Genomic DNA, 11,328 nt, shown 5'->3' on the forward strand with positions numbered 1-11,328 from the left:
CTTAAGTTCCTCTATCAGCATTGTGAGATATGATTTAAGATCCAATTCTTGCTTTTCCGGTGTTTGGGATAGCCAGGACTTGCTGCAGTGGGAGTACTAGGTTCTGATGAAGCCATGTAGTCTTGGTTTCTGTTGGTAGGATTCTTGCATTTGCCTTTCGCCATCTCTTGATTTTTGGTGTTATATGTTCTTAGTGTCTCTGACTAGAGCTTGTCCTGTCCCTGCCGCCCTGCAAGTCCCCTGAGACTCATGGGGCCTGTGCCTCCTGGCTGGCTGTTCCTGTCTTAGAAAGTCACCAGAGAGAAAATGGCGGCTCTCACCAGTCTCTGGGTTAAGGCGCTCCCTGGAGGTTGGCACTCCACTTGCAGGGAAGGGGCAGAGAAGGTCGCTGATCCACCTCTGTCACTCAGAAGCTGAGAGAATCCTGTCCCTGACACCCTGCAACTCCCCTGTGACTTGTGGGGCCTGTGCCTCCCGGCTGGCTGCTCCCATCTTAGAAACTCACCCAAGATATTGTTCTTAAAATGTGATTTTATAGTCATGAGAGCTATTAGTCTATAGAAAAACTATCATATATGACTTGCTATGGAATTTTAATTTTAATTTTAGATTAAAATGAAATTTATACATTGGCATTTGTCAACTTCTGGTAACTATGGGGCAAAAAATAAATTGATCTGGTACTATCCTGAAATATTCAAGAAAGGCTTGTAAATGTGTTTATGTTTGCACTGTACGTAGTTTGGAGCTAAGGAACTTCTACTGCTGTTCCTCCCACAGTGACATTTTGGTACCAGGACATTTTGATCTGTCTTCCCAGACAAACTATTAATGGTTTAGTTCCTTTTTTAGGAATAAAAATACTAAAACATAGATTTTAAAGAATCCTCAAGCTTCTTATCTCACCTGTTGTCTTATTCCAGGGTAGGGATCAGGGATCAAATCTGAGGTCACTGTAAATGGATCCACCCATGGGCATGAGATGTCCAGGCTCTCTTCCATCTTTTATTTTCATAGCCCTAGGTAAAGCCAAGTCTTCTTAGGGTATCTCTTGGTATGTGCATAAGACATTCTCACTCCATTCTGGTAACCACTATGAAATGCAAAATCCTGCAGTGTCTTTTCTGCCTTGTTGCCAACTACTTCCAAAAGCAGAAATCTAATAGGCAAGCCCAGTCCTCTAAGTCTGATTCTCTTTTCCAGAAACAACCCTCTCTACTTCTCTGCCATTGACCCCATAGTTGTGAAGAACAAACATTTGCATCTTGTCAAACACTAGTAGTAGTTATTTCTTGTTGTTTTGTTTGTTTTTTAACATTCCAGCCATTGCCCTGGACTTCCCTCTCACAGTTCTTCATCCCATTTCTCTTCCCTCTTGCTTCCTAGAGGGTGCTTCCCCTACCCTAGGCATTCCCTTTCCCTGGGACCTCAAGTCTCTTGAGGATTAGACTTATTTTCTCCCACTAAGGTCAGACCAAGCAGTCCTCTATCATATATGTTCTTGGACTCAGACTGGCACATGTATGCTCCTGGTTGGTGGCTCAGTCTCTGGGAGTTCCCAGGGGTCCTGTTTAGTTGAGACTGTTGGTGTGTCTATGGGATCACCCTCCCCTTCTGTTTTTTCAATCCATCCCTTAATTCGACCATACGGGTCACAGACTTTAGTCAATGGTTGGGTGTAAGTATTTTTATTTGTCTTAGTCAGCTACTGGTAGGGCTTCTTAGAGTATAGCCATGCTAGCCCCCTGTCTGTAAGCACATCATAGCATCAGTAATAGTGTGAGGCCTTGGTGCTTGCCCATGAGATGGATCCTTAATTGGATCTGTCACTGGACTGTCTTTCATTCAGTCTCTTGTCTATTTTTGTCCCTACAATTATTTTAGACAGGAACAATTCTGGGTTAGAATTTTAACTGTGGTTTGGTAACCCTGACCCTCCATTTGAGGCACTATCTATCTACTGGGGGACAAATCTGATGAGTTCCCTCTTCCCATTGTTGGGAATTTTGGCTAAGATCATCCCTATTGAGTCCTGACAGTCTCTCAACTCCCAGGTCTCTGGTACTTTCTAGAGCCACCCCCTCCCTGCACCCCTAGAGGCTGCATATTTCCATTTATTCTCCTGGCCCTCTGGGCTTCTCTGCTGTCTGCAACCCCCCATATTTGATCCTGCTTTCCCTTTCCCCTCCCCTACTTCTCCCCCCCAGGTCCCTCCCTCTGTTTGCTACATGTGATTATTTTGTCCCCCCTTCTAAGTGGGATCAAAGCATCCCCACTTGGGCCTTCCTGCTTGTTAAACTTCTTATAGTCTGTAAGTTGTATCCAAGGTATTCTGTACTCTTCGGCTAATATCCACTTATCAGTGAGTACATACTATACATGTCCTTTGGGGTGTGGGCTATCACACTCAGAATGATATTTTCTAGTTCCATTCATTTGCCTGAAAAATTCATGATGTCCTCATTTTTAATAGTTGAATAGTATTCCATTGTGTAAGTGAACTACATTTTCTGTATTCATTCTTCAGTTGAGAGACATCTGGGTTGTTTCCAGCTTCTGGGTTTTAAAAATAAGGCTGCTATGAACATAGTGGAACAAGTATCCTTGTGGGATGATGGAGAATCACTTGGGAATATGCCCAAGAGTGATATAGCTAGGTCTTCAAGAAGAAATATTTTCAGTTTTCTGAGGAACCTCCAGATTGATTTCCAGAGTGGTTGTACCAGTTTGCAATCCCACCAGAAATGGAGGATTGTACCTCTTTCTCTACATCCTCACTAGCATGTGCTGTCACTTATGTTTTTTATCTTAGCCATTCTGATTTGTGTGAGGTGGAATCTCAGGGTGGTTTTGATCTGCATTTCCCTAATGACTAAGGACTTTGAACATTTCTTTAGGTGCTTCTCCAACACTCAAGATTCCTCGGATGTGAATTCTGTTTGGCTCTGTACCCCATTTTTAATTAGGTTATTTGGTTTTTTGGAAATTAACTTCATAAGTTCCTTATCTGTTTTGGATACTGGCCCTCTATTAGTAGAGGTTAGTGAAGATTTTTTCTTGCCAGTCTGTGTGATGCCGATTATCCTATTATTGTGTCTTTTGCCTTACAGAAGTTTTTCAGTTTCATGAGGCCCCATTTAACAATTCTTGATCTTAGAGCCTGGGTCATTGGTGTTCTGTTCAGGAAAATTTCACCCTTACCAATAAGTTTGGGGCTCTTTCCCACTTTCTCTTCTATTAGATTCAGTGCATTGGGTTTTATGTTGAGGTCCTTGATCCACTTGTAGTTAAGCTTTGTGCAAGATGATAAATATGGCTCTATTTTCATTCTTCTACATACAGAATACTAGTTAGAGCACCATTTATTGAAGATGCTTTCTTTTTCCACTGTATGTTTTTGGCTTCTTTGTTAAGAAACAAGTGTCCATGGGTAGGTGGGTTTATTTCTGGGTCTTCAGTTCTATTCTATTGATGGACCTGCCTGTCTCTGTACCAGTACAATATGGTCTTTATCACTATTGCTCTGCAGTACAGATTGAGGTCAGGGATGATGATTTCTCCAGATCATTTTTTATTGAGAATCTTTTTGGCTATCCTGGCTTTTTGGTTTCCATATGAAGTTGAGAATTTCCCTTTACATGTCTGTGAAGAATTAAGTTGGAATTTGATCAGGATAGCACTGAATCTCTAGGTTGCTTTTAGTAAGATGGCCATTTTCACTGTGTTAATCCTACCAAATCCATGAGCATGGGAAATCATACCATCTTCTGATGTCTTGATTTCTTTCTTTAGGGATTTGATATCCTTGTCATACACATCTTTCACTTGTTTGCCACTGGTTAAACCAAGATATTTTATACTATTTGTGGTTATTGTGAAGGGTATTGTTTCCCTAATTTCTTTTTCAGCATGTTTATCATTTGTATAAAGGAAGGCTACTGATTTGTTTGAGTTAATTTTATTTCCTGACACTTTTCTGAAGTTGTTTATCTGCTGAAGCAATTCTCTGGTGGAATTTTGGGTGAATAATATCATATCATCTGCAAATAGTGATGCTTTGATTTCTTTCTTTACAATTTGTTTCCCCTTGACTTCCTTTTGTTGTCTAATTGCACTAGCTAGAACTTCAAGCACTATATTGAATAGACAGGAAGAGAGGAGGTAGCCTTGTCTTGTCCCTAATTTTAATAGTATTTCTTCTAGTTTCTCTTCCCTTAGTTTGATGTTAGCTATTGACTTGCTATATATTGGTTTTATTATGTATAGGTATGTACCATGAATTCCTGATCTCTCCAAGACTTTTAACATGAAAGGATATTGTATTTTGTCAAAGGCTTTTCAGCATGTAATGAGATGATCATGTGACTTTTCCTTGAGTTTGCTTATATAATGTATTACATTGATGGATTTTCATATATTGAACCATCCATGTAACCTTGGGATGAAGCCTAATTGATCGTGGTGAATGATGGTTTTAATGTGTTCTTAGATTCAGTTTGCAAGAATTTTATTCAGTATTTTTGCATCAATATTCATAAGTAAAATTGGCTTGAAGTTTCCCTTCTTTGTTAGGTCATTGTGTGGTCTAGGTATCAGAGTAACTGTGGCTTCTTAGAATGAATTATGTAGTGTTCCTTCTGTTTCTATTTTGTGGAAGGACCAGATGGTTTTAGTGTAGAATTCTACCTTATTCTCAATGAAGAGCTAATGTGAATACTCTGGTGTGTGATCTGTCGCTGTCCAGCAGCAACGCTCTGGCAGTAGAATAGGCTTGGACTGGCATAGTAAAATTATGGAAGTTGGGTACTCTGATAGTCAGCTTTCATTGTCAAGTTAAAACAATCCAGAATCATCTGGGAAGGGACTCAAAGAAGCATTGTCTAAATGGTTGGCTTGTGAACATGTATGTAGGGGATTTCATTAATCAATATGGGAAGGTCTAACACACTGTGGACTGTACCATTCCCAAAGCATGGGGTTCTGTACTCTGTGAGGGGCGCAGAAATCAAGCAAGGATATAATTGTATATATATTCACTACTTTCTGCTCTTGAATGTGGATGGCATGTGACTAGCTGCCTTCTTGGGATTTCAAACTTAAGTGAATTTGTTTCTTGCCTAAATTGCTTTTGGAGAAGATGTTTTACCATAAATACAAATGAAAAAAAAAAAAAAAACCAGTGCCAACTAAGTGGGAAACCTCACTGAGACAGAGTCACTGGTTTACCAGGACAGTGATAGTGACTCTACACCAAGCATCTGTATTTTAGTAGAGTCTTTTGTTTCTGTCCCGGTCTCAAATTTTGAGTATCTCCCTTAAGATTAAAGCACTTGAAAACCGAAGTGAAGATGAGAATTGAACTAATTATCACCCCATTCTCCCACTTCTCAGGGAATCCTCAAATTTGTAACGAATGTTTTAATATTAATAGTAATGTAAACACATAATTTATAGTATTCTGTGACTATTTTTACTTACTTACTTTTTGGTTCATGGAAGCAAATCCATGGCCATAAATGATTTCAGCAAGTGCTATGCCACTGAGCTATATCCCATGTCCTTAAAGTGATTATTTTGCTCGGTAAGACTAAAATTCTAACAATCAATACTCATTATTATAATTATGTTTGTTTTTAATATACATGCTAGTGTAATAGAATAATTGCTAACTGTAAATGTGTAGACTATCCCATGGAACTATTGAGAGAATTGAATGATAACTATTAAAGTATGTGTAACTACTAAAATAATCCTTATATTGATAGAGTTCAAAGGAAAGGTTTTCAAACCCAGAAGGGCAGCTAAAAGAATGCATATGTGTCAAAGAGTCTACTTCATATATTATTATTATTAAAGCTATTGTTACTTTGATCAGGCCATGTGGAGGTAAAATGACTGCTTCTGGATTTATCTTATAACTAAGGGGTTGTGCCCATATGCTCCTAGCAATGGAATCATATCAGTATTGCCAAATAAGCATGCTTCACTCTAACCCATCTATGGAATAGGCTTATATATAAAAGGGGCCTCTCCCTTACTAACTTGTGCTCTGTTGTGCTCTCTAGCCCTGATGCACGCCTTGGTATTTGGGAATGTGACCGCCATCATACAGAGGATGTACTCTAGATGGAGCCTGTACCACACTAGAACCAAGGACCTAAAGGATTTCATCCGTGTGCATCACCTGCCCCAGCAACTCAAGCAGAGGATGCTAGAGTACTTTCAGACAACTTGGTCAGTCAACAATGGAATAGATTCAAATGAGGTAATGCTCATCTTTTATGTTGACATTTTCAGACAAAACGCATATACTTATCATGTAAAAGCTAGTTATTTTAATACAGGCATAAGGGAGGGACAGTGTTACCAGAATCTTTATCTCTGTCTTTCAACCCTCATGGGCCTACAACTCACCTTTATTTTTTTATTATTATTAGTTTTATTTTTTTTACAGTCTAGTCATTGACCCCTTCCCAATACATCCCCCAAAGTACCTCATCCCATTCCTCCCTTCCCCTGTCTCCAAGAGGATGTTCCCTCTTCCCTGCCAGCCTTCCCCAGTCCCTGGGGCCTCAAGTCTTTCTCAAGTATTAGGCATGTCTTCTCCCACAGAGGCCAGACCTGGCATTCCTTCGCTGTATATGGGTCAGGTCCTTAGATCAGCTTGTGTATGCTTCCTGGTTGGCAACCAACCTTTCTTTATGCATCACTACTGGTGACTTCACAATGCCACTCTGTGATGATAGACTTTCATAGCAAATTGCTACCAATTTCATTCTTATTATACTTTTTAAAGGATTCACCCTTATGAAAATTTATTGGCATAATATTTGGTGAATATTCAATGTAAACTTGTACTAATAGTTTAAAAAAAAGAAAGAAACAAAATATAGGCTAAATGATGTCTGTAGAATTCAAGAAATAGCCACAAGTAACCTCTATGCAAGATACTGTATGAAAATTGGAAAGGAAGAAGTCAAATATCACTATTTGCAGATGATATGATAGTTTATGTAACTGACCCCAAAACTGCACCAGAGAACTCCTACAGCTGATAAACAACTTCAGCAAAGTGGCTGGATATAAAATTGACTCAAACAAATCAATAACCTTCCTCTACTCAAAGGATAAACAGGCTGAAAAAGAAATTAGGGAAACTATACCCTTCACGGTAGTCAAAAATAATATAAAATACATTAGTATAAATCTAACCAAGCAAGTGAAAGATCTGTATCACAAGAACTTCAAATCTCTGAAGAAAGAAATTGACGAAGATCTCAGAAAATGGAAAAATCTCACATGCTCAAGGATTAGCACTACTAATATAGTAAAAATGGCCATCTTGCTGAAAGCAATCTACAGATTCAATGCAATCTCCATAAAAATTCCAACCTAATTATTCATAGAAATAGAAAGAACAATTCTCAAATTCATTTGGAATAACCAAAAACCCAGGATATCTAAAACTATTCTCAACAATAAAAGAACCTCTGGAGGAATCAGCATCCCTAACCTCAAGCTATATTACAGAACAATAGTGATAAAAACTGCATGGTATTAGTACAGAGACAGGCAGGTGGATCAATGGAATAGAATTGAAGACCCAGAAATGAACCAACACACTTATAGCCACTTGATCTTTGACAAAGGAGCTAAAACCATCCAGTGGGGGGAAAAAAAAAGACAGCATTTTCAACAAATGGTACTGGTTTAACTGGAAGCCAACATATAGAAGAATGCAAATTGATCCATTCTTATCTTTTTGTACAAAGCTCAAGTCCAAGTATCAAGAATCTCCACATAAAACCAGATACACTGAATCTAACAGAAGAGAAAGTGAGGAAAAGCCTTGAACATATGGGGAGAGGGGAAATTTTCCTGAACAGAACACCAATAGCTTATGCTCTAAGATCAAGAATTGAAAAATGGGACCTCATAAAATTGCGAACCTTCTGTAAGGCAAAGGACACTGTTAATAGGACAAAACAACAACCAACAGATTGGAAAAGGTCTTTACCCATCCTATATGTGATAGAAGCCTAATATCCAATGTCTACAAAGAACTCAAGAAATTAGACTCCAGAGAACCAAATAACCCTATTAAAAAATGGGGAAGAGAACTAAACAGAGAATTCTCAACTAAGGAAACTTGAATGGCTGAGAAGCACCTAAATAAATGTTCAACATCCTTAGTCATCCTGAAATTCAAATCAAATCAACTCTGAGATTCCACCTCATGGCAGTCAGAATGGCTAGTATCAAAAATTCAAGTGACATCAGATGCTGTGAAGATGTGGAGAAAGAGGAACACTTGTGCTGGAACTTTCTTGTTGGTAGGATTGCAAACTGGTACAAAGACTCTGGAAATGAGTTTGGCAATTCCTCAGAAAATTGGACATAGTACTACCTGAGTATCCAACTATGCCACTCCTGGGCATACACCCAAAAGATGCTCCAACACATAACACATGGTCACTATGCTCATAGCAGCCTTATTTATAATAGCCAAGAGCTAGAAAGAACCCAGATGTCCTTCAACAGATGAATGGGTGACAAAAATGTGATATATTTATACAATGGAGTACTAATCAGTTATTAAAAACAATGACTTCGTGAAATTCTTAGGTAAATGGATGGAACTAGAAAATATCATCCTGAGTGAGGCAACCTAATCACAAAAGAACACACATGGTTTGCACTCACTGATAAGTGGATATTAGCCCAAAAGCTCAGAATACCCAAGATACAATTCACAGACCATATGAAGCTCAAGAGGAAGTAAGTCCAAAATTTGGATGCTTCAGTGCTTCTTAGAAATGAAAACAAAATACTCATGGGAGGTAGTGGGAGGGAGGGATGAGGAAGAGAGGTAGAGGATCTGGAAAATGGTACCATATCAGGTTTGGGAGGAGATGGGGATGATATATAGAGGACAGGAATTTGAACAAAGGTGTGTAGCAATGGGGGATGGGAAACTAGGGGAGACCCCCAGCAAGTCCCAGATGCCAGGAAAGCAAGAAGCTCCCTGGACCCAACAGATATGCGATTAGCTGAAATGTCCAACAAAGGGGAGGGAGAACCTGTAGAGACCATATCCAGAGGTTAGGCAAGGCCCCCAGGTTGGGGTATGGGGCCACTCACTCATCTGCAAATTTTTAACCCAGAATGGCTCCTGTCTAAAGGAAATATGGTGACAAAATGTGGAGCAGAGACTGAAAGAAAGTTCATGCAGAGACTGCCCCACCTAGGGATCTGTCCCATATACAGACACCAAATCCAGATACTATTTTGGATGTCAAGAACTGCTTGCTGACAGGAACCTGTTATAGCTGTCTCCTGAGAGGCTCTGCCAGAGCCTGACAAATACAAAAATGGATCCTCACAGCCTACCACTGGACTGAGCACAAGCATGGGGATCCCAATGGAGGAGTTAGACAAAGGACTGAAGAAGCTGATGGGATTTGCAACCCCATAGGAAGAACAACAGTATCAACCAACCAGGCTCCCAGAGCTCCTAGGGACTAAGCCACCAACCAAAGAGTACACATGGATTAACCCATGGCTCCAACTGCATATGTAGCAGAGGATGGCATTGTCTGGCATCAATGGCATAAGAGGTCATTAGTCCTGTGAAAGCTGAACCCATAGTGTAGGGAAATGCCAGGTCAGTGAGCTGGTAGTGGGTGTGTGCGCGGGAGAGGTGAGGGAGAATGGGATGGGGGGTCCAGAGGAGAAACTGGGAAAGGGGATACATTTGAAATTTAAACACATAAAATATCTAATAAAAAACACTGTATGGATCAACTAACCAGTACACCAATGCATCAAACAATCCAGTAACCCAGTAAACCACTATTCTTTGAGTTAACATAAAATAATCTAAGTTTTAGTCATTCTATATTTTTATTTATATTCATCTTGTACTGTGCTTCCCAAACTTCTCAATGGAATTTTATTCACCATAGAGAAAAATAAAATCATAACCTCTTCATGGCATGAATAGACAGAACATGTGATGAATATATTAAGTGAAATAAGCCAGACTCTGTAAGACAAGCTCCTCAATGTACTCTCATATTTGAAACCTGATAATCAGCATTTCAAGAGTGCTAATATTATCTCTGTATATATCATGATACATTAAAAAAGGACAGTGGGCTGCCTCTGGGCTGGTGTCTTGAGCGGAACTTGGGGGCAAGCTCTGCAGCCAGTCCCACAACACCTAGAGGAAGCTCCACTCCCAGGCACTCTGACACTCTCAGGATCAGAGGTGAGGAGGACCCAACATCTGTCCCAACACCAGGAGTAACTGGGACTAGCGGGAGCAGGCACACAGGAACTTTGCCAGCAGAGTAGCTTGGGTTCCTTACAGTCTCTCTGGGCTGGTGTCCTGAGCAGACCTTGAGCCCAGGCTCCACAGCCAATCCCACAGCACCCAGAGGAAGCTGCTGCACTCCCAGGTGCTCTAACAAGCCCAGGGTCACTGGATCTCAGAATCACAGGATCACAGAGACAGCCTGACTCTGAGGAGTTCTGATACAACCAGGATCGCAGGAAGGACTGACTACAGTAAGATTTAGCAAGGGCAGGTAGCACTAGAGATAACCAGATGGCAGGGGGCAAGTATAAGAAAATAAACAACACAAACCAAGGTCACTTGCCATCATCAGAACCCAATTCTCCCACCATAGCAAGTCCTGGACATATTATCACTCCAGAAACGCAAGATTCAGATCTAAAATCACTTATCATGATGATGATACAGGACCTTAAGAAAGACATAAATAGAACCCTCAAAGAAATACAGGAGAACACAGGTAAAGAGCTAGAAGCTCTTAAAGAGGAAACACAAAAATCCCTTAAAGAACTACAGGAAAACGCAATCAAACAAGTGAAGGAAATGAGCAAAACCATCCAGAATCTAAAAATGGAAATAGAAACAATAAAGAAATCAGAAAGAGAAACAACCCTGGAGATACAAAAACTAGGAAAAAAATCAGGAGTCATAGATGCAAGCATCACCAACAGAACAAGAGATAGAAGAGAGAATCGCAGGGGCAGAAGACAGCATTGAAAACATTGACACAACAGTCAAAGAAAAGGCAAAAAGCAAAAAGCTCCTAACCCAAAACATCCAGGAAATCCAGACACAATGAGAAAACCAAACATAAGGATAATAGGTATAGAAGAGGGTGAAGACTCCCAATGTAATGGGCCAGTAAATATCTTCAACAAAATTATAGAGGAAAACTTCCCTAAGCTAAAGAAAAAGATGCCCATGAACATAAAAGAAGCCTACAGAACTCCAAATAGACTGGACCAGAAAAG

General features: G+C 40.0%; 1 protein-coding gene across 19 annotated transcripts in view; it reads left to right on the top strand.

Moving 5' to 3' along the window:
• Positions 1-11,328, top strand: part of Kcnh8 (potassium voltage-gated channel subfamily H member 8) — a 413,545-nt gene that overhangs the window by 310,926 nt on the left and 91,291 nt on the right. For all 19 annotated transcript variants that reach the window (XR_004112587.1, XR_004112585.1, XR_004112584.1 and 16 more), the window contains one exon: positions 6,066-6,265. Coding sequence is in view for 3 of the 19 variants with exons in the window: in XM_031348795.1 (XP_031204655.1) it covers positions 6,066-6,265 (200 nt within the window). In the remaining 16 variants the exon portion in view is untranslated. The remainder of the gene's footprint in view (positions 1-6,065; positions 6,266-11,328) is intronic.

Source organism: Mastomys coucha, unplaced genomic scaffold (genome assembly GCF_008632895.1).
Source record: "Mastomys coucha isolate ucsf_1 unplaced genomic scaffold, UCSF_Mcou_1 pScaffold3, whole genome shotgun sequence".
In the NCBI taxonomy this organism is placed as follows: Eukaryota; Metazoa; Chordata; class Mammalia; order Rodentia; family Muridae; genus Mastomys; species Mastomys coucha.